We start from the raw sequence: 25272 nt of genomic DNA, 5'->3' as shown, positions 1-25272 counted from the left end.
AAATAAGAGGCGTAAAGACCTTATGTTGGGCCTGCGACATGCTGGGATTAAGGGCAACCTTTTTTTCTCAAAAGAATGACCTTGACATTCCTTCAAGGTCACACTGGTACAAATGGCTAAAATCTTTAAACAACTTCTTGTGAATAACTAAAAGCCCTAGAGATCTGATAATGAGCCTTTGATATGCTGGGATACCATGTTTGTTCAAATGAACTACCTTAACCTGAATTCAAGGTCACAGGGATCAAATAGGCTAACATCTTCAAACGATATACTGTGTACTTCAGTTCTACTATATGATGCATTGTCTAATTAATAGTCAGATGACCATTACAGCCCATTGTTTAACAACAGTATACACAGTGTTATGAATGCGCCATTGCCAGCAAAGCCCTTGATCGCAAAAATAAAGATATGAAATATTGGATACTTGAAAATATTTGTTTGTTTGATAAATTAAGTTTCTATTAACAGCAAAAGTCATGTCAGGACTACCCCCATGTATGTGGTGTGTAGCGTGTGGTGCATGTTTTGGGAGACTGCAGTATATTTGTGTTGTGTCTGCTTGTATAGTGGAACTCTTCATTTTTGGAGCTAAACTAGAAAATAAAGTAGTTTTAATACAGTATATATCTACAAATGAAAATCAGCCTCAATGTAGAACTTATTATACAGGCAATGTCAATTGAAGCTAAGACAAGAAATCCCAGAGGGATCTTGGCGCCCACCAAAGAATGAACTATATTTAATAATGGAAAGAGGGATCTTTTCTCTGCTTAACAAAATTCAAATATCAAAATCCAAGATGGCAACTTATTGGCTATCAGGTAGACTGATTGGTTCCAAATTGCAACCCCCAACTACAGCCCTAAGGGAACCTATATATGAAATTTAAGACAGATGCTTTTGGTACTCTGAGAAATAGCAGTAACAAACTTCAATAATCAAAATACAAGATGGCTGCTTGTCAGCCATCTTGTAGACTGATTGGTCCCAAAATGCAATTTCCACAACTAAGGCCCTAAGGGAACCTACATATCAAATTTCAGACAGATCTCTTCATTCCTTTCTGAGAAATAGCAATAACAAGAATTGTTAACAGACGCAAGGACAGACCATGGATGAAAAGCGATTTGAATAGCCCACCATCTGATGACGGTGGGTATGAAATATTGGAAAACTAATCTTTCGAATCTTATTATAATTTCAGTATGCTTTTAAGGAGAATTTGTGTTTCAAATAGAGCTGAAGTAAGAACAAACACAAGGTCAAAGGGTGCAATCTGCATAGGTTTATTTGTTTAAATGATAATAGAAAAAGACTCAGTTACATCAATACAACTGTGTATAAACTGGAACAACAATACACTGCTCTCTTTGGAATATGTACAAAAAAGCACAATCTACACGGTTTCTATGTACACAACAACAGCCAAAATCTCCTTCTGTAAGTCAGAAAGCATCATAGCATACACAGCCAAGAACGGACGAAAACAATATAAACACCCATCTCACAATGTATTTATAGAAATAACAGAAAGTGACATCACATTACAAATGTTCTTCACAGGAAGTGACGAACGGTACCCAAAAGGAAGTAGCGTCACAAATTTTACCATGGTTTTGTACAAATATACACTACAAAGTGACGTCACCACAGAAACACAGGAAATGATGTCATCATACATCACATGATAAAGTTATGTTACTATAGAAACATATATCACAAAGAAGTGACATCATAATAGCACTCTTCTCAGAAGTTAGTGGACTGTTTAGAGAAATATATACCAATATCTTATTCTCCATTTATCAACGTTTATGACCTCTGGAGAATGAGGTCAAGGTCATAAATAATACACTATACTGATTACTATGGTTACTGGTTAATTTCTGTACATGTTATCTCAATCAAATATAAAATGGTTTCTATTTAAGTAAAGAATAACTATCAATTTAATTTATATTTGAATTACTGTTCTTGTTAATATTTATCTTATTTTTGCAAAAAACAAATCAGTTGTATCAGTCATTTGTATCACCTTTTTTCTTTACATGTATTTAACTTCTTTGTTCAAATCACAGCTACAGTAGCTGCTATACTGATTTTAACAATTACATGTATACCGGTAGGTATAGTTTGAATGTGACTGGTTTAAGACAGAGAAGGAAACAAAATTCTGACAATTAAAGTAAGTTACAGAAAAATCTTCCACTCTGAGATTCACTGACCCACAAATGTAAAAATCTGATTTTTGACACTTACCATGTATTTAAACATGTGTTATTAAGGTTACCCAATCACTTCATCCCTAAAACTGTCCACAGAAACTCACATGCTGCCAATATTCTTCTAATTCTTCTAAATTCTTTAAGGAGACATCAAATTTAGAAGGTTTTCTCTGTTTGTTACGATTCAAGTTGTTTATGCCCCTCGAGTACGTACAGCGAAACCCTGCCACGAAAGATGGTAGGCGATTAACTAAAGAATGATGACTGGACCTTGGGCCTTTCAAATTGATTGCCAGGCCTATGTGGAGGCGAAAACAAGTGTTAAATCAAGCTAATGCCACAGATTTCTATTTCTTAACTTTATCTGAATTAATCTCTTCATAAGCAGCCTTTAAATTTTTTAAGGTTTAACAATTGTCCTAATTTTGATAGAAATATCTTAATAATTCAAAATTGTTAATTTTAGAATGATACAATAATTGTTTTCCAGAAATTGATGACTATAAACTACTACAGCTGATAAAAGAACATTAGTTTTAATGATAAGTTGAGAGAAAATTAAGAAATAGAAACAAAATCAGTTCCCTTCTATCTGAAGAAAACATGTAGCATTATGGGATGTCTCAAAATAAAGGACATGTTTAAATTGATGGAAAGCAAACCAATAAAATTAAATTCTAGATGTGAACTCACAATGCTGCCTTATAGTAACTAAATTACAATACTAAATGGGAAATGGCTAATGATCCGATGATACCTGGGTAAAATAGCATGTTCCAGATTACCAACTAAAGAAAATAGCGTGAGCTAGCTCTTGAAACAAATTCATATTGTCTAAAATTAGTTTGTTTTCTTTATTCTGAATTTGCATATTACAGAGTTATCTGCACTCGTGGGTAGGTATTGATTGTGACGTCATGTGTTTGCGAGCGTAACGTCATACGTTTCGGAGAAAATGACGTGAATTGCGCTCACAACATAATGACGTAACAATCGATACCTACTCGCAAGGGAGCTAACTCTGTAATATGCAAAGACGGAATATGTATGACAGTTTTACCACATTCATTCCATTTCCAGTTTTTCAAAACTACACATGTAGGTCTTATACAATATATGATCATACTTTTATATATATAGTTTACTGACACTTACTAAATTTGTATGACTTGGAAGAAATACACAACTCCATGACAATAACGGGATATATCTATAAGAATGTAGATATGAGCATTGCTTTTTACTGAAATGAATGGTCCCAGAATAAATCAGCACCATATGGTTATTCTTATGTGTCCATTCTTGTCTTTTGAGAAATAATTACAAAATGCAATGTAGTATGCTAATGTAGTATGTCTAATGGTATATAATTTTAAAATGTGTCTAAAAATTCTGAAAAAATTGGAAACTAAAGTGCAAAACATTTGGGTTTTTCAAACATTTTGAGGAAATCTTTAAAATGCTGATTGAGAGAGTTGAGTAAGGCACAGAGCTGAGGGAAGAACAGCTGACCATGGCACTACAGTAAAATGTGGCCAACGCCAATCTCCATACTAAACTTACCCCTTATATATAGTGTATGTGTAGTACTATTTTACTTTCTGAAATCTACATGTGTTTTTGCTGTGTATTGTGTTCAGAATGACTCCGTAGACAACTTTTATTTTCTCATTTATTTAAAGTTTCCAATTCAAATCCATAAATCAACCAAAACAATGGACTTGAAATAACTGGCATATAAACAAAAATTTGTATCATTCAGCATTTCGTCTATATAATGTTGTATCACAAAAGATCAAGCATGTAAAATTAATGATTCTATTCTGAAGTCCATATAACTGAACTACTATTTGATAAATCGTATGAGGTGGCATAATATTATACCACTTGTATTTCATCTAGACCATACGTTCAATTGAGCCAGCAAGTACTAGGCAGATTTGATACAACTAACATTTTATATCTATAACAGTCCCCTGTCCCAGTTAAATAGTCATCTCACAAATAAACTTGCTGTATACATATATCAACATGTATGGATATATTGGTTACACCTTTGGTGAATAATTTAGCACTATAAACAGATGGACATAGAACAGCCATCTTAATGTGTGACATATCATACAGGTTACAACACGGTTCCTCACATAAACAGATCATGTAACACAATGGTCCTCCGAGGTCAAGGTCACATCAAGTCACATGTTACGACGAGGAGACAGATACTTAGGAAGCAGGTTATATGTGTAGTTATTGCTGGTAGATTACATATCAATATTCCTGTATTAAAACATTTTCAGCACGATTATTAATTTTGTTCTGATGTTTGACAGAGATATTACTGTCCGTCAGGTAGCCATATGTCCTAGTTCAGCACATCCTTGGTCCCAGGTATAAATCACACTGATGATTATTGACCCCTGGGCACATGGCTGTGCTGTAGTTATAAATACATACTCATAACACTGCACGCCACTATACAAGTGTGTATGTCATCTGAACTCTTGTTAAGAGAATGTTTCAAAAGTCTTGTTGATTGGACAAGATTTTGCCTCAACACTTTGTGAAACCAATCAAATAAGAAGGGTTTGAGAGATGAATTATTGGTGATACAGCAAATAAACATCTGTGTGATTTACACCTGGGACTTAAGACGAATTCAGCAGAGAAACACGAGGATTATAATCTTACTTTTAACAGCTTCATCATTCAGCAAAGTATTACATATCACTGAAAATGACCAGGTGGAAGTACAGACGTATTTCTGTAACAGCTGTAGGAAGACGAGGATACTTTACAACTTCTGGTCACATTCTCCATTGGAATTCTCCAGATTGGTAGTCGACATGGTCCACCAGTAGAGACATTTAAAAGAGACAGTTTCTATCAGCAGTTTATATAGCTTCGGAGTACTTTGTCTTTCTTCAGAATAAAATAATACTAACTCAATTTCTTCACTCATGAGCGTTGTGAATGTGTGTGTAGATACGTATAATTAACTGAGGAATTTATGAAGTGGTGAATTTGCATTTGAAGTATAACGTTTTGGCTTTAGAATGATTTAACTTCCTATTGTCTGTAGTTATGTAAAGCCATTAGGTCTATTCACAGGGATTATTTAAATGGGTATTATTCACACAAAAAAAAAATGTATATAAATAATTTCATATTAAATGTCCATTACTATCTATACATATCTACATATATACACTGAACAGACTTTGGTATATGTACACAATATTACCTGTCATGCCAATTCAATTTCACATGCCAAAGGAGAAAAAAAACATTAGATGAGGTATAATAAACAAGTTATCTCCCGTCGTAGCATACACAATTATACTGTGAAATTGGAATAAACCTTAAATCATCTGGGAGAAATAGTAACAAAAGCTGACACACCCACCCCTCCCTGAAAGCTATCCCCTACTTATAATGTTTAACACCCGCATAAAATTCATCACACAAGCTTAGTACCCCACCTGAGTTTCTTAGCACCATTGCTACCTTGTAAGCTACGTTTATCATAACATTTACAAATTATTCACCATTCAATAAAATTAACTATTCTCCATCTTGTACTATTCCTCAAATTAAAAAATTTGTTTCTTTGAAAATCACCCTTTTAAATTCAGAAGTCTTCAGGAAATTACCATTCCACTATATCATCAATGCATTAGCATGTGGTAATTTACAATTGCTAGGTTTATTAAACAGACTAGTGTCCTTTCACCTTTGTGTGAAATATCTAATACCAAGGGAGATAACTTGTGCACCTCTTGTAGAACTGATCATTTACACTATTACGCACATACAGTCAATCTGGTGAAACAAAAATTCTCTCAACTAACATTAAATATCACAAAATGGCTGAAATACAAAACATAAAATTGGCAATACAAAAGATATAAACAACTTAAACCATTGTTAATATTTATAACCGTCGTTAACGACTTTTCAAGAAAAGCAAAGCATCCTAAGCTTTCCTGCTGATCTGGGTTTAACATTACTTTGTATTCATTAATCAATGTAAACAACCAAACAATTTAGTTCTATGCTTGAATGCAAAGCTGTAGTTCCAGTTATCTCTATATATTTTCTAAGACAGCTCAAAAATGATTCTGCGAAATGAAAGCTAACCAAACTGAGCATTCTGTTGTTCTGTGTACCTGATTATTTCATGTTTGTATGTGGGAACTTTCACACTTAATGGAAACTATTAAATGACTTAATGATCACACTGTCACAAAAATACTGTGTAAACAAATGGATTTTTATCTTCAAACAAGTAACATCTATTTCTCAGTGTCGTTGCTATCAAATATGGATTCTTCACATTAAACAAGAAAATGTAATTTGGTCCATTTTTGACATAACACACACAAACACACACGCACGCCCACTGGTCCAATGTCCTGGTGATTGTAATGATCATGAAAAATTGCAACATCAACTTCAACACAACATTGTCCCTGGTTGCCATAGCAACAATCCTTTCATGGTTGCCACGGTAACTGCTGTGTTGAGTTGTATATCAATGATTGTAAATGGTATGTTCTATACTGTAGTTTAGCAAGGGTCAAGTCGTAGTCGCTGTGAGCTGGGCTAGCCATGGGTACAAGGCCATTAGGATTCCGAACAGCAGCATAAGCAGAGGTATGCTGGAGGCGAACGATTGCTGAGGAGAAAAAGAACAAGTTCAGCATTAAACAGGAGGAAAAAACAACAAGTACAATACAAACGGGAGGAAAAAAGAACAAGTTTTATCTTAAACAGGATGACAAACGAAGTTCAATCTAACATAGGGGATCTGAGAAAATTAATTTCATAGACAGTAGTTAAACTGCACTTAAACATTAAAATTTCTTAAACGAAGGAGGTAATTTCATTTTTCAAAATCATTTTTGAAAGAAATATATTTAAGAACTTGATTTCCTCATAGCTGTATCGTCAAAGAAATATCTACACTATATATTATATCAGTCGGTTCTCTGAACAAAAATATTTCCGTGTTTAAAAAAATTGAAGTAGTATCTATAACAAAGTTCACCATTTTTGATCTGTTGGCTAACTGATGATAGTCCTCAGCCATGTTGTCTATTTCTGATTTAAGTTCTCCAATCTTTGTCACGGAGTCCTCACATTTCTTTGTCAATATGGCTACTTCCTCTCGTGAATGCTCAAGCTGAAACAGTTAAATAGAAATTTCATATTTTTGAAGTAAATAAAGCATTATCTATCAATTTAAAATTTGTTTATTTCATATTCTCATTTAGTCAAAATATACATTTCCAACTTGTAAATATTAAACAATAATATAGTGCTGTTATGATTTATTGTTTTCTCCTACAATTATACAAATTTAAATTGACCAACAATATTACAATACATCTTTATAGGAAAAACAGGTCATGCCATGCAAAGCTAACTTTGGAAACAAATTAATAGGAAAACTTAAAGTCTAGTTAACTAAACCAGGGTAGCCCAGGTGTGGTAGGACAACTGTTAGAAATCTGTATCTAGGGATAATACCAACAACCTGCCACTGATGGGGGGACCTATGTCACTGAATGTTATGGTTTATACAATAACTCATCCACCCCTGAAGTGTTATAATGGACTGGTCTAGTCTTAATTTAGAAGAGTCTAAATGTGTTTTCAGGGGTGAATGAGTTAAAACCAGGTCTCAGAGTTTGCTTACATTAATTTAAAGATCAGTAATTTATTGGCTGGAGTGCATCTCAATACTTAGGATCATGTTTCATTGATGTATTGTAAACATTATTTTATAGTGAAATTTTAACTTAAATACGAAAAAAAAAATTGAATTTTTATTTGAATTATTAGAGAGTACATAAATTAGCACAATTTGGTGGTTACATACCAAAAAATACTTTTTACAAAACTTAGCACTGTACATCAATAAACACTTCAAAGTGGTGCGTAAAAATGCTAAAATTAAACTATTAAATTGATATTTTTGTTCCCTGGATCATTTTGAAAACAACAGAAGATAACTTCATATTGACTGATTGAACTAGAATCAATCTCCAGCATGAACCAAGTAGGTGACAATGAACAAGGGTTCAACACAAATAGTTCATAATAGATCTATAGGGCAAGGGTCATGGGTCAAAGTTCATTCAGTAATAATCATGCTAAGACTATGGTAATCTTATCGAATTAGCCAAAGACTAATATCATTTCTTTTAAATTCATCAAGAGAAATACAAAATAATAAATTCATCAAGAGAAATATAAAATAATAAATTCATCAAGAAAAATAAATTAAAGTTCTAATAACCAACATTAAAAATTCATAAGCAGAGAAAAATCATCCGTGCACATAAAACCAAAGTCACACATACTTACTAGCTACAGGATGAACTAAAACTGTAATGCGGAGGACTAAGCCCCATACTAAAGGCTGAAAGCTTTAACACTGGAGGAAAGGACATGTGGCCACACAACAGCGAGGGTGGGGGACAAAAAGGCACCCCTATACCTACATTTGTGAGATCAGCTGAGGACTCCCCCTGGGGAGAGGCCCCTGCCCCGGGAGTGGAGACCTGTCTCACCTCCTGCAAGGCTTGCTCCGATTCCTTTTGTGAGTCTGTGAGGTTAGATTTCCAGGCCAGCTCCTTCATCTCGAGCTGTACTTTGAGGGCCTCTAGGTGTTTGTATGACTCCTGAAGCTTGTTGTATTCAGCAGAGAGCTGTAGGTTCTCCTTCCGCGACCTACAACACAGACAGTGGTCAATGTCTACTGCAACCTCACGGTTTGACCATAGAGTTTAATATCAATTAATAAACTTTAATTTGTTGAAATCAAAGATGAAACTTCAGGCAGATTCCATCAATAATATTTGAAGAAATAAAAGACAAAGAATTGTCTGTGGAATGTAGAAGGGTCTCAAATAGATGACTGCTTCAAAAATTATACTAATTCACACTCTGATGAAATTTACATAATATCAAATGTTTCTTGTTTGAGTAAAGAACAGTTGTTGCTTACATTTTCATCTCAGCTTCAATCGCCTGGATTCGCTTCCGTAGACTTGAACATTCCTCCTTGAGAGCAGTGAATTCAGCTGCTTCGAGAAGAAGAAAAAAGAACACAAGGCTAATAGCATATATTCCAACCAATCAGAGTTCAGTTTACATATCAGTTTGGCAAACCAACCAATCACGGGAGCAGTCATGCCACAGACCCTTAAACCAGGTATGCATGTAACTCATTTGATATAAAACTGGAGAAAAAACTGTAAATGACATCACACCATACCATGCTTCGGAGTACAAACAACAGTTCTAAAGGTCGTCTAACATGAAATCAGTCAAAATACTGGGAATATTGGGGACTTCATCTACAAACTCTTTCATACTAAATCCTGTCCTTATGAATAGTAAACTTCAGTTGTGAGCAAATTCCAACTTCGGATAGCCTTAAGATGACTGATGGACACAGTGAACCATGAACGATTTCAGACATGCAAATCAACCAATGACTAAACAAACTAAACCAAGTAATCACGGAAAAGAGTTAAAGTAACTAAAATCACAGGTATAGAAGATCATTGAAATGATTTTGACAACTGGTGCTATTGTTTAACATCATTATGTATAATATACCGGTAGTCAACTTAAGACGGGTTTCATTTACAGAGCCCAAAAAAACAACCAACTGGTGTGATGAATAATGAATTGATGAAAGTTGGGATGGAAATGTAGATTAATCAAAAAAGATGAAAAGAAAATGTTGACAATTACCAGCGATATTACCTCTCTGTTTAGAAGTGGTAGGACTATGAGGTTCGGAGTGAGAGTGTGAGAATCGCGAATGATGCGAGTCTCGTGCCCTCTCTCGACGATCGTCAACTCTCTCTTGAAGATGGCGTACCTTGACTATAAATGAAATACATTATGAAGATGATTCCATCAAAACAGGTGATTAAACACCAGGCAGAGAGAACAAAAAGCCACAAACCATCATCAGACATGCTGTCAAAAGCAAATCATTCAAAAGAGAAATGAAGAGAAAAAAACCATGCCTTCCATAGTGATCACAACAGAACATGCGGGAATAAGGGGGAGTATCTCTATCTACCAAATCTACACAGCTGAAAGTAGCAAAACTTATATCCAAGCAGGAAGGAGCAATCACAAAAATGAAAAGAGAAGAAAAGAAACACGATGAGAAAGGTACACAATACCAAGGAAAATACAACATTCATTGGGGGAACCGCTCCAAAAGGAATGAAATGAAAATATTGTAAAAGAGATACAAAAGCGCACCAAGCTGACACAATAATTGTGTCAACATATTGAAATGAATAACATGTAATAAAGCCAATAATATTGTAGAGGTCATCACGATTGTCCAGCCAAAATGTCCACCAAGCTTTACTGATGGTTATAACATTCTGACAAGTTATTTAGATATTAGACTGCTTCAGCATAAAGGTAGTATTTAACAATGTTGCCATGCAAAGAAAATGTTCAAAGCTTGTACAATAAAGGCTTGTTAGCTGTATGGCCAGACTGATATTCGATACCATGCAGGCCTATTTTATAAATACCTTACAAATTGAATTCAATATTACTAAGTTTTTATTAATTCAGTAATTTATTCATTTTCCATATTTCATTTTTTTTTCTCAGACCTTGGAAATATGGTGATAGTTATTGACAACATCAAATGTTTTACATTGTAATACTGTATTCAACCCAATAAGTGCCCAAGGTGATTAGTGATGGCCGCATAATAGGACCAGATTTAGACACTTTCACAACATTATTCCACAAATTCGGCCTTAAAACATATCCTTATATATGGTTTTAATATTTTCTGTCTGTTTTTTATTCCAGGTAATTAATTATAAGTGATTTCGGGGCCTCAAAAAGGTAGAAGGGCACTTACAGGGACAAGGGCGCCAATTCGGTAAAATACAGTATACAATTTTTCTCATATTTTTTTTTTTTATGATCATAGTTTCATTTTGAACTTTTACATCTAAACATTTATGATACAATTTTCTGCTCTTCTTGTTTCAAACAGAAAAGTTATTACAATATTGAATAAGCACACAAAAAAGCATTTTTGGTAAGGAAAAGATCCGGAAAGCAGTCAGAATCAGCTAGACGCAATAGCTTCAACATGCCAACAAAGTTGTTCATACAAACCTATTTCAAATATGATACCAAAGTACATACAGATAGTTGGTTTTAAATCAATGTAATTCAGTTAAAAAGATACCTTATTATTGTCCGAAAGAGTCAATTCTTTGGTTTTCAGTGAAAATTCATAAATCAATCTCCAATTGAAAATTTACATTTGTAGGCCTCTTTCTCAAGAATGAAATAAAATTTAACATTTTGGACCAATCTTTTCATCTAAGCATAATGCTTAAAATAACCTTGTGATGTACTCAGTCCTGTCAAATATATTAAGTGAGATTTTACTTAAGTAATAATTTTATTTAGGTTCCCATCACCTTTCATCCAACACCAGTGAGGAAAACATTTATCATACTTTAAAAGCGTCCATATTTAATCAGTTATAAAGGATGCTGCATGATTTATCTCATATTCCAAATGATTTTTGAGCTGTTTTCGAAATACCAAATAAAGAAAGGACTTGATAAAACTTTTTTTTATATGCATTTTTCTAATATTCAATTTCTGAAAATTTGTGCATTTGACATTTGTAGACATTAATTCATGATTCCTTATTTCATTTGATTTATTGAGTGAAAATTGCAAACTCTTCAGATGCATGAAAATTTGGCCAAATGCAGACTGGCATGAAGCTGTCAACTGATACATCATGAGATATGTATCTGGCAAACGGCAGACTAGCTTCAGACCGCGGCGCCACTCTGAGGTGAGGCACGGCTTTAAACACTTACTTTTGAGCTGCTCTGTTTCATTATGACTTTGTTTAGCATTCTGTTGTGCTTCTTGTTGTATTCCTGCAATAACAAATGTGTTAAAACTCTTATTTAATGAGATACAATTAAAAATTAGTATGTCAATTAATATAAAATATCATTATAGTTATAATAGGAAATAATGGTTGTAATAGGAATACATTTTGACACAGACAAATTTACACAGTTATCGATCAGATTATTTTAGCGATATAGAAACACTTGATATCCCAACCCCCCTTTCCTGTAAAATAGTCTTCACGTCTCTTTAATGACTGTCAATATACAAATCGACTCACAAATCCCTGTAAATTAAAAATTTAACTCTTCCAGCCTTACAATAGAAGAGTTGAAATACATATTCAGGGATAGACAGGTGAACTGTTTTTACTTACGCTTTGCGTCCTCCAAGTCTTTCTTTGTGTCTTTATGACGAGTTTTCTCCTCATCTAATTGACCTGAAATTCAAAAACTTATTGGTTACCTTAGGATTTTTATAATTTTGTAGTTACGTATCATCAGACAATAATTGTACACCTCAACGTCCATTTGATAAATATATTCTGTATTTGCATATTGCAGAGTTGTCTGCCCTTGCAGGTAGGTATTGATTGTGACGTCATGTGTTTGCGGGCGTAACATCATACTTTTAGGAGAAAACGGCATTAATTGAGCACACAAAATAATGACGTAATGATAGATACCTTCCCACAAGGGAGTTAACCCTGTAATATACAAAGATGGAATAAAGTTTTCCTTCAGCGTGTATAGAAGATACAGGTCAAGGCTATAGTGACATGCATAATGGATATAAAATACTATGTTAATATAAATGCTTTTTATAATAAGTCCATTAATATATGTTTATTAATTAGTTTGATAAATCTCGAATCAAACCCATATCGCAAAAGATTTTGCCCAGGTGAATGGGCCAATTGAAAATTGCCTTTCTGAAAATTACATTTTTCCCTCTTTCTAAAAATTACATTTTTCCCTCTTTCTATTTTGACTGCCAATATTCGAAAGTAAATATCTAAAATAATATAATGATGTGAAATTTTTAAATAAATCAAAATTGTCTGCTTGAAAGGAAAGAAGCAATTTCCCCCCCCCTTGATATCCATTGAAAAAAACATATTTTAATAGAATTTTACAACGATATCTTAAGTTTAAAAGTTCTAATGAAGTAAGTTATCCCAAGGGAGGTCACTCACTCTTGAGTTGTTCATTTTCTTGTTGATTTGATTTCGTGTGTGCCTGTTCCTCCAGAAGACGGTCTGTTAGCCAATCAGAACACAGAACAGATGACATGCAAGAACAGATGCAATTAGCATGAGAGAGAATTAGGATAAACAGGGGAGACAATTCAACACAACCTTCTGTACAAATTCTTAATCAAAAGTAGTGATATTGGATTTGTAATTTTGCTTTCATATTTGAACCATTTTATATACAAAATCAAACAAGAAAATAGTATGAAGATTGTGTTGAAGGGTAATTGTTCTTTCTTTGTTGACATTAAACTGTTCTCATTTTTTTTTTTCGCCACACAATTCTTGGTCATCCCTTCTAACTTAAAGCTATTCAGACCATAAAGTTTATTATCCGTTTGTTCAAGGGATTGTTTGATGCTAGACAGCTGATCTTTGATCTTGTCAACATTTGAAAGAATAGATTATTAAAACATGCAGGAATTAAACCCAACCGTGGTAAATGTCCAAACATCAACCAGGGATTAATTATGTATCATCAAATATGACAGAAACTGTCATTATTAATTTATTTAAAATTGAAATTTCACACCAGTTAGTGATCTTATTTCATTCTATTTAAATGAAATTTGAACAAAACTAATAAGTCTCATTTTTGACACTCGCGTAGAGTAGGTGCTTCCATTAAAAAATAGTTCTTTGCAAATTTAATTTTAAAAATTGATGTTGCTATCAGAAAAGACCCTGCTAAACTAACATCAGTACTGAATGAAAGAATGGACACATTTTTGCCCTACCCCTCCTTTCCCCTCCCCTAAATGGCAAGATGAGGGCATAGAAATAAGTTTTATTGAGTCATGAGTACTAAAGAAACTAACAATCCAAATTATCATATATTTTGTAAAATCAAATTTACGGCAAAGCATTCCTGTTTTAGAACATGTTACATGCAATAACATACAATATATAATAATGTGTGTATATAATTTACGTTCCTCTATCGTTATACAGAGCTATATTTATCCTTAGTATATATATATATATATAGCTGGCCCAAACCATAAATATATATATACCAGGTAGAGATATATATTAATTATGCATTTTATTCATTTTAATTGCAGTTAAATACCAAACCCTTATTAGTTGTAACATATTACGTACACATTATATGAGGATCTTTTATCTGAGGTAAATGTTTATATACAATATAAATGTAAACTTTCTCTACGAACTCACTTGATATTTTTTTGTGTTCTGAAATTTACAAAAGATAGTGTAGGAATCTATACGATCCTCCTTGTTTGTCCATACTGTTCATTCTATTTGTTAGAATCACAATACTTTAATTATTCTACCCCCAAATTACATCAGAATTATATTTCTAAGTTTGTGCAGGTTCCTTTGTCCTGTTCTAACTTTCCTTTGTCCTCCAGTATCATCATACTATAATAATGTGAATGTGATGATATTTTGATCAATTTTGCACCTGGGACTAAACATAAACACCAAATAAGGTAATGCTGATGTTTGTAATTGTGCAGAAAAGTCCAAATAATCCAAACTGTTACACCAAAACCTTGTTAAAGTAAACACAAACCAAACAGGACATGAGTCCACACATACCTCTCAGATCAAGAATTTGTTCCTTCACTTCTTGTGTTGTCGTCTCAGCCTTGGAAAGTTGGTCTGAAATCACGAACATTTGATAAATATTTAGTCTATTCAAAACACACATTAGTAAATCAATTAAAATTGTAAATTAATTTCATCACAAACAATTTATGATTTTCACAGAAGTTTTTAGCCGTAGAAACTGCAAAGTCAGAAAGGTCTACAAAAGACAAGTCAGCAATCTTGTATGATCAAAATAGAGTTTTAATGATAGATAAACTGATAAGCATTTCAAGTTTTACTGTAATACAGTAGCCTCTAAGTAGTCAATGCTTTTGTAAGTTTCTAGTGACCACTACAGTCAGGGCAGCCATTTATAGGCACAAGCTGACACAAAATATTTTTATTTTTTTAACTGCCATACCACCACCTTAGTAACAATAAAATGAAGTAAATCTGGCTCAAAGATATAATTATTGCGAGTGATGATTAGCGGCATGTAAAAAATAATTTCATTGACCAAAGAACTGATGAGAATATATATTTTTTTATCTGTAGCCAAAAATATGTTACCTTGCAGTGTGTCTGCCCGCATCTTTGTCTCATCGAGTTCCGCTGTAAACAGAAACCAGAAACATTAAAATCCTGACACCTCTGAATGGAAGTAATCACCTAGTATATTAAATCTGATAATGTAGCAAGTTTTGAGATGACCAATTTAACCCAACTCACAGGGTAGATCGCCATCCTCAAAATGTATAAAGCAGAATTTCTTGAAGTCGGTGGCCAGAGGTGAATCTGGCGGTTTGGGTGACGACATTTCAGTACTAGACGTATTCCTATGTTCAGCTCACTACTCAATTATGGGATGTTAAGTTGCTACATACACAACCATCCTCTCAAATCAATGACAGTTTTACGCATGGGCAGCTTGATACAGCACGATAAAGAAGTGTCACTGAGCTGATGCACCTCAATACGCCATCTTATATCGAAAGTATTAGGTTGGCGAGCAAGATTACAACAAGAAGAAAACAATGATTTTTCACACTGTTAAAAAGATTGCAGGCAAACATAAAATTGTCCAATACCTAATGATCAACTAAACAACGGTTTACCAGCTGGTAGTGATGTGAACTTCATCAGACAGGTAAGTATAAGCAGTGCTAAGCTCATCAGTCGATACACACTTTTGTAACTAATATACAAAACAGGATTACTTTTTTTCTGTAATTAACACTGGTGATGTGTATATGGCTAAAATATTATGTTTATGAAAAACAAAACAAGACTAAATTCTGTTGGACAAAAAAAAATCAAACATTAGGCAGCAATTTTCTTAATGAACCTGTTCAAGTACTTCATGAGATTTTTTTCCCATAATTTATACACATTTCACATTTCTGGATATGCTACTTCTTATTCAAATTACTACAGAACCTACAGGTGAGCATTTGAATGTTATGTTGTATATCAGAAAAATTTTTTAAAGTAAAAACCCATAATTGAACTTTAAAGTAACTATTTGTACCAAATGATCAAAAGCATTGATTCCAAAATGATTTTAAATGAAGCAGGTAAGTCAAGACTTTATCTGTACTTCTCAATCTATTAAGTATGAAAGGGCTATTTAACTCTCAGGAATGAATGAAGACGCCTTCTTTGAATACAAAATGTTCAATTATATTAGAAAGAAAGTCACTAAAGGCACCATTTATCGTAAATAGGATTAAAGTACACATCATTAAAGAAGAGACTGTCTTGTTTTCTTGCAAATAACATAATTATAGTACATAATAAATGTATACCTTATATTCAATAACTTAAACTTCAACCCTGAAATTGTATTACATTGGGTTTACAATAAAAAAAGTTGCTAATGATTTGTAAGGTCATTGATTACAAATCTAAACATCTACTATGACAAAGCGTTGCTGTTCTCAAGGATAAAGGACATATATTTCTAATTAGATCGGCTCTATACTTCAAAATTAGATATCAAATGACAACAATAGTTGTCCTGTATGTGTGTAAATGTGAAATATTATCATCCCTGTTCACAATGTCATCCTTCAAAGACTCGTATCAGCTAAATAATATAAGCTTTCTATTTTTGAAAATTTCAAAAAATTCCATATAGTATGGATACAATTGTTTGTAAACATGTTCTTCTTAAACCAAAATAATTCAACTTTTAAATTTGGGGACTCAGTTATCAAATTATTAAAGATATGCCAGTTCAATTAAACAACAAATTGTCATCAAACTATCTTTTGTGTACAATTTACATTAGATTAAATTTTAAGGTCAAAGTAAATTTGAAATCAAAGTACTGAAAGTACTAAATGGCTCGGTCTTGATGATAGGAGAAATTTATTTTTAAGGTCAATACTACTGTAGTTTTGTACAATAAGAAATAAATTTGGCTGGTGTTCCTTCCAGTTTGGACTTTTGAGGATTCCTTGGACACCAAGGTGTAAAATAAGAGACAAATACTAAAATCTTGGAAGCCTATTCTAATATTTCCTATGATGTTATATGTCAAATGATTTTATAACACATTCAGCATTTTCCTTGTTAATTTGATGTTAATGAAAATATCCATTCTTGATGACAATTGTCATCAAGTTCCAGGGACCACAGTATCAGTTAACAAGTATCGTTTGCAGCAGAGAAAGACAAGAGGCGTACTTTTCTATGACAAAATGTCTTAAATATAGAATATGTCTGTCCTCTAGAAGACTTATCAATATCACCACGTGATTTTTGAATAAATTGGTCAATTGGTCTACTTTTAACAAGTTTTGTAACTATTCTTTTGTAAAACAGCAAGTTGATTGATATACATTGTATCCGAACTTCAATTCAAACCGGATAACTTGTTAGCTCACCATAGACCATGAAATTGTTTGTACACTTTCTTAACTTCAGGATTGTTTTACAAAATTACAACTGAATTTTTCTACAACATTTTTTTATTTTCAAATCCCCATACCTCTGATGAGTATACTAAAACTGTCATTACAAGTGAATCAAATATTTTCAGTTTAAGATGAACAGGAAGAGATACATTCCTTTATTTCTTATAAATAGCAAACACCGATTTAATTGTATGTTCAGCAGGTTTTTTCCCTTTCTTTAAAAACGCTACCATTAACATTATGTTCTGTACCTAGATATGTAAACAATTCTTATAAATCTAATTCTGTATTCCATAACATCAACTGGTGTTGTGGTACCGATTTACGTCTTGAGAATATCACAATTTTTATCTTTCTGATATTAAGTTCTAATTTCCATGTTATGCAATATTGTTAAAATTCAGGTAACATTTGTTGTAGACCATCAAATATTTCTGATATCATAACAGTGTTATTGGCAAATAATATGATAAAAAGTTTGGGATACATTCCAATATCATATACCGTAAAAACTTGTATAATTTGCGCAGGTACTTTTTAGGGCTGAAAATGCTTAAAAAATCTACTATCAGTATATTTTGCGCATCACATAATGGGAAAATACAATGTCCAGGGAGTCCCAAAACCGATGTATGAAGGTGACAATTTCAATGCAAAATATTCCCCATAAATGCTTGACAACTTGCACAAAAAGTGTTGTATTTAGAAGAAATAACATATGAAAACCGCATTGTGTTTGTTTTCTTTTATTGGCCACCGTAACCTGAAACTGAAATATCTAGCAGATGTCCAAAACATCGGCTGTCTGGTCCGCCGTACTCCGTGCACATGTCAATGTTTTGAGATATTACACATGAATAGTAATCAGGAATATTTGAAAAGAGTAGAATATATTTACATTGGCACAATAAGTAATTAGTGTGTTTGATATCATTAACAATCAACAGCAATCAGCTAGCGGATACGTAGTTTAGCTTGCAACAATCACAGTGTGCATAATTTGTCGAGATTTGTAAGACAAAATATTCTTTTCCACCAGGTAAGATTCTAAGTCATAAAGGTAGATTGAAAATAGGAAGGGAGATAAAATAACCAGATAAATATTTGTAGCGGGATCAGACTGGGTTGATTATCGGTGATCAGGTAGCTCAGTCGGAAGAGCTACATTTTCTTCTCTCCTGTTACAGAATTGGTGGGGAGGGAGGAGTGTAGCGGGACTGGACTGGGTCGATTATCGATGACAAGGTAGAGCACGGTAGAGCACTTAGCTAGTGTTCGGAGAGTCCCGGGATCGAATCCCGGTCTTGCCGCTACATTTTCTCCTCTCCTGTTACATATGGTACCATACTGTGCATGTAGATATTCAAGGTAAATCAACAATGTTCGCTGATCTTGCAGAATTGCCTTACAGTGTTATAATGAATGCAGTAAATGTATGTCTCATTGGTGTGATTGATTTAAAGGCAGTTCATGTGGTGACCGAAAAAAAGGTAAAATTAATACATTGATAGCCAAGGCGGGGAAAACATAAGACGACCTGTGTTATACAAATTAATGTTTAATTGATTTTCATTAAATTGTCTCGAAGGTGATGATTAGTGTGTTATGAACGATAAGCTTAAAATGTTTTTGACAAAAAATATACCAGCTAATGTCATATTGTGTTTTAAATTTAAATTATCTTTTATTTATTCATTTCATTTCATTTCAAGCATGTACATGTCATAGAATATAAACAAATGTCAGGTATATGCTTAAATCATATTACAGTTAAATTCACAATAAGGAATTTGAAGATGATGATAGTAATTTTTTCGGATTGATAATTATTACAATATTAAGCTTCCACAGTTGAAAATTACTTCTTTTTGTTCACACAATTCTTCTCCTAGACTGTTTCCAGTTGAAATGATACATGCATGCTGACATTCTGTAAAACATAAGGAAACAATAAATGTGTTAACAGAGTAATTACTGAAAGGCTAATATCATATAATTAAACATTTTAATCATAAATACCAATACCAGCATAGAGGAAATATTATTGAAGTTTAATTCCCGCTGTTCTTCAGTCCTCCTGTTCTTACATGTAAGAGTTTTGTCCTTCATAAATTGTTTGTAATATAGCAGTTGTTATATAATGTGCACAAAGAAGTATAAATATACACACGTATGCATGGGTACAGTGGTAAATTAATAAGTTATACAGAAAATGATGGTGCTGATCATGAAAAGCGTAAAGTCTATTTTGTTGAGTGAAAAGTTAAAAAAACTAACATTGTTCACACCCTAAGATGTAATCGCACTAAAAACAGTGATCATGTGGGCTTTTGTGCGATTGCATTTCTAAGACTGTGCCAGGTGGTAGAGATTAGTTCCGTTCGAGTGATCACACAATGCAAGTGAGAGTCGGGAATATGTTTATGTAAGTTTTGATTGCTAATTTCTGATGCTTGTTGGTAAAATATAACTCAGGATAATTGCTAAACAATTAACAATTAATTTCTCTACATTTGTTACAGACTGAAAAGTGCCGTATTACGGAAGAATTATGAAAAAGAAATCGGCATTTTCGTCGATCTAGTAGTCCAAAAAATATCACTTCGAGTTATATGAACATTCCATATATGATTTATGTCATTCGGCCAAAAATTTACTTCGTATTACCTAGTTTAATGAATATGCTGTATGTATATGATCAGAACGTCAAGCTCCTGTGGTGAAAATAACTAAAATGTTTTAAAAGTATGGTTTAGTGGTAATCTCTGAACGTACTTTAGTATATGGATATAATCTGATATTTATACATGTGCTTATAAAATTATCGATAATTATGGATGTGGTAAATATTCATACCTTATTAACTGCCGTTAGTTTTAAGATTACGCCACCTTGGACATTTACAAAATGTTCACCGTCTGTCACGTACTATTTTATCAGTAGACCAAATTTGTCCAAAATTTTGTTAGAGTTGTCTTTCTTCCATTGTAGTTCCGGATGAACGCCATGTGCCATAACACAGCCGTGATAAATGCATTTCCATTTCGCCATGAAATGTATTTGCTCCGAGACAAATTTGATTCAAATTACAAAATTCATTAAGGTATCAATTTTGATGTTCGAGGTGAAATATTGATTTCATTTTTTTCCATTGCGGGATAACTGTCACTAATAGGGAGTAAACGACTGGGGGGAACCAGCTTCGAAGCGAAGCATTTTTGGGACGAAACGTCTTCATTCATTGTAAACACCATTTTGGGAACGAAAAGTCTAGATACTTTGTAAATAATTCAGGTGAAAATTTTCAAACAGAAGATCTTTTGGATAGTGTATATAGTAAGGATATAAAAGCCGTAATATACTATTCCTATTTCAACGTTACAGATACGCTTATATCAGTAACTTTCATATTCAAAATTTGCTATTTAAAATTCCCGGTAAAATCAAAGTTGTTGAATACACTGCCGCTAGGAGCGCTAGTATCTGCGAGCAATTTCTAAGCCAATCATATTGAGGAAATTGACTGTAAGAGAATTTTGCAACCAGGATCACAATGGCGAGGTGATCCTCGCCAAAAAGTTTAATACTTGAAATATATCGAAAGGTATTTAAAATTATTTTTGATGTCAGTGAAATTTAATGCATCAAACTAAATTAAGTAGTTGTGAAGGAAAATTGCATTACAGTAGTTGTAAAGATATTTCTATATACTTGATCATGTCAACGTGCTATAACACTCACTGTCGTCGAGGCAGTTAAGTTTCCTCTTCATCCTGTCATCGAAATCACTGATATCCCTCATAGTTTTTATTGTTATCCGAAAATAAAAGTCCTTCCTCTCACCTTCATGAAGTCCTTAACTTTCTAATATGGAAGGACTTTATAACGAAGCAAAACTGAATCAACTTTTCCCATATTCATCAAAAGACATCTTAATTTCCAATCTGATTCTTGATGTTTATAAATGTTAAAATCCAACCGATTCCACGTCACATTTTTTCCTTCTGTGAACTACCCTAGTGTGTTTATGTACATTTTTCTGTCAAGTATACCTGATACCCCCCGTGTGATAAAATGAACTTGTCTTACAATTTAAATGGACCAATATACAAACCACAAAAGGGGTGTATAGTGTAGATCTTCATTCACACTAAATCACATTATATTTCTTCTCGACACTCTACCTGGATTACAACTGTAAGCATTATCGGGACAAAAATTCTTTAAAGAAACCATAGAAAAACGTTTCCCGCTATTCAAAGTTAAATAAAGAGTTTCAAGGACTAGTTTGAAAGTACACATTACGAGGCTCCCCATGCGTAACATAACAATCGACAGGGCACTAATCAAACACAATACCAATAGGTCCCCGTAAGTAAATGTAAGTAATTCAGGATTTTTCTCACCTGAGGACACAGGTGAGTGGTCAATATTTTGTCCTTAAGTGTTGACCTTCCAGATTTAAATTTACACTAACTTATTAGTTAACAGTACTTCAGATATACTTAGTAAAATGACACTATGTTTTCTCTGAAAACAACATTTTAACCAAAACGGAGTTTAAAGTGAACAGTCGGGCAAGAATGGCTGAAGTCCGTAAAAATGGTGTGAATGTATCCAGTATAATTTCTTATGAAATAAATAAAATCTCTCGTCAAAATCTGTCTGCGTATGAAGAAATTAATTTAAAGTATGGGAATTCTAAAACGTCCTCCCGGCTCACTATGTCCGTGGTTACATTTCCACACAGCCTTGCTTTCGATGCTTTCAACTTTTCTTTACTAGCTTTAATGGTCAGAACTGGGAAACTAAGCAGAACTTGACCGTCGTATTAATATGTGAGAACTTTTGGAAGGCCAATGAATGCATTTAGACTGGTTTTCTTTGCCCGACTATTCACTTTAACACTATATTACTTTTGCATAGACATAATTTTATCAATCTATCAAGAAAATGGACTAAAACTTTCATTATTGACATTCTAAAAGCATTGATTTCACCAATACATTAACAGCCTTGGATACACTGCAGGTCGGGCAGGTGAAATATATGTACATTTAATGACGTTAGTCAACATTGTCTACTCAATGTTCTACCCGACAATCTGATGATATAAAGACAACCAAATAGTCTATATCCTGTCTAGACTTTAAAGGACAAATCTAGTCTCAATATGGAATCATTCATAGATTGTACCAGATCAATAATGCCCTTCATACTAATCACTCATCTTACATTTCTCAAAAGTACTAAAAATCTCATTGATCTTTAAAAGAGTAATCATTATATTATGATATATAAGAATTTTCATTCTCTGCACCAGACTCAAATATTCTCAGAATAGCAAAGAAGTAGACCTGTATACTGCATACATGCACAAAAGTATTTTGATTAAAAGGCAATAGGTTTGTTGGGTAAATTTTAACACTGTACCACCTACATTAAGCAGATAGCATGCTTGTCATATCTACATAATATATCAACTTCTTAATTTTCTCAGATAACTCAATACTTTTACATTCTTTGTTTAGTTGAATGGGTTTAAAAAAAAGTTTATCAAAATGTCAAACTTTGCATGTAAAATGTTTTAGATGCACTGAAGTATAGCCATATTGGATAACATTTTTTTATTTCACTGATTTATACTTAAATATCACATATTACATTGCATAGTGCAATCTGAAGCAAAAGAGAAGCGGACTACCCATCATTTATACTGGAGTTAGTTGACTACAGAGATAAGTGAAGGTAAAACTTTTCCACCTCTAGTTCCACCACTAATGGAGTATGTTTTTTTTGGTTGAATATTTCGGCAATGGAACACATTTACTGTTTACTGGAATCAACTATTCATTAGTACACCTTAAATTTCATTTTACTTCGTAAATCTTGCATAATTCGCTTTCCTTCCATGCATCCAACTATACGGTCAGCCCACCTAATAAATTTGATAGCCATTAAGAATCTTTGTAAGGTTCAATTCCAGAGAATATACCTGGGTATCTAACATGAATTCCAAAAGCAACTAAAATGAAGGTTTAACAATTACAAATAAACTTTCTTGTGCCAAAGGAAATTGTGAAAATCACTTGGATCATGAGAAATTCACCACCAAATCCCTAACTATGTGTCTAAAATATCTGTCAGATTACATATTACAATCGACTGATGTGTGAATATTTCAAGTTTCAAACATTGCAATTACATTCAACTAAAGGAAACAATTCCTACACATTCACTACCTTGTCTTTGTATTACTCCTTGTACGTTGATGACATATTTTATCAGAACCAATCAGTGCAGTAATACTGTGAAGGTCTAAAGTGTGTTCCATTCAGGGCACCCTCAATCTTATCATTTACGATTCTCTGGTATACATCTCTGATTGATCACAGGACATTGGACATCTCAGATTCTTTCTAGAAGATAAATTTGATAACATGAACTTACTTTTGTGTTTTCTCAGCTCCACTTCAGCTTTCTTCTGTAATTCTCTGGCTTCTAACAGAAGGTCTGTGGATGTAAATAACAACCCCGGTCACTGACAGCTCATTAACTATACATAGACCAATAATTATCTAAAACACACCTATATATATCTCCGACACCTATATCACATAATCCTAGAAATAGGCGGAGTCATGTAGGTGATAACTAACTAAAAATTACATAACCAATTACATACAATCGAACCTGTACCATCCAACAGACTAATAGACATTACAGCTAATATCAATAATGTCAATATCATCTTATTCAAAAATTCATACTATTCAGTTCAAAATCTAATGCAGCAAATATTCGAGTTACATAATTATATCAAAGTAAAAAAAAAAATAATTACAAAAATATCATTTATCAAAACAAGTTTAATTCTTATGGTAAGTAAATAGGTAATTAGGTCTTTGATTGGGCTGTCAAAAACAGAGATAAATTCACATGTATTCATGAAACCATCATTCCTTATCAAGTGACAATGTGATTTCTGCTTACCATTGAGGTTTTGGTTGTCGTCGAGATTTCCATCAACATGGTTATGTAGTGTTTCGTCTGCACTCCCATTTCCAACCAGAGTTACGTCCCCTCGTCCTGCCTGCTGTACTTTGTAGTCGATAATTTCAGTCTCCATGTCGTTGACTTTATCTGTTAAATGTGACATAATATTTACTTTACCGAGTGACTTGAACTACTCACTTATATATGCAATCATTATCAAATTCCATTTCAACATTTTCAGAATGTTTCCATTCCAGCTAACAATATCAGTAGAGATGTCTGTTGCATTATAGAAATACATCATAGAAATACATTATAGACAAACATTAGGTAGTCATTATTACACTAGAAGGAACTGAGCAACTTTCTG

At 33.2% G+C, this 25272-nt stretch overlaps 1 protein-coding gene across 12 annotated transcripts in view; it reads right to left on the bottom strand.

The window, feature by feature from the left end:
- Window positions 1–1268: 1268 nt before the first annotated feature.
- Window positions 1269–25272, bottom strand: part of LOC138304801 (sarcolemmal membrane-associated protein-like) — a 76224-nt gene continuing 52220 nt past the window's right edge. For 3 of the 12 annotated variants that reach the window (XM_069245075.1, XM_069245088.1, XM_069245086.1), the window contains 12 exons: window positions 24900–25049; window positions 24357–24419; window positions 15559–15600; window positions 14998–15060; window positions 13375–13437; window positions 12556–12618; window positions 12140–12202; window positions 10002–10136; window positions 9247–9325; window positions 8741–8969; window positions 7282–7416; window positions 1269–6909 (listed from right to left, as the gene is read on the bottom strand). In XM_069245075.1, coding sequence (XP_069101176.1) covers window positions 6811–6909; window positions 7282–7416; window positions 8741–8969; window positions 9247–9325; window positions 10002–10136; window positions 12140–12202; window positions 12556–12618; window positions 13375–13437; window positions 14998–15060; window positions 15559–15600; window positions 24357–24419; window positions 24900–25049 — 1184 coding nt within the window. In that variant the 3' untranslated portion in view covers window positions 1269–6810. The remainder of the gene's footprint in view (window positions 6910–7281; window positions 7417–8740; window positions 8970–9246; window positions 9326–10001; window positions 10137–12139; window positions 12203–12555; window positions 12619–13374; window positions 13438–14997; window positions 15061–15558; window positions 15601–24356; window positions 24420–24899; window positions 25050–25272) is intronic. The other 9 variants (XM_069245080.1, XM_069245077.1, XM_069245078.1 and 6 more) reach the window with 9 other exon arrangements.

Source organism: Argopecten irradians, chromosome 12 (genome assembly GCF_041381155.1).
Source record: "Argopecten irradians isolate NY chromosome 12, Ai_NY, whole genome shotgun sequence".
Taxonomy (NCBI): Eukaryota; Metazoa; Mollusca; class Bivalvia; order Pectinida; family Pectinidae; genus Argopecten; species Argopecten irradians.
This window is presented reverse-complemented; position numbering and strand designations above follow the sequence as displayed.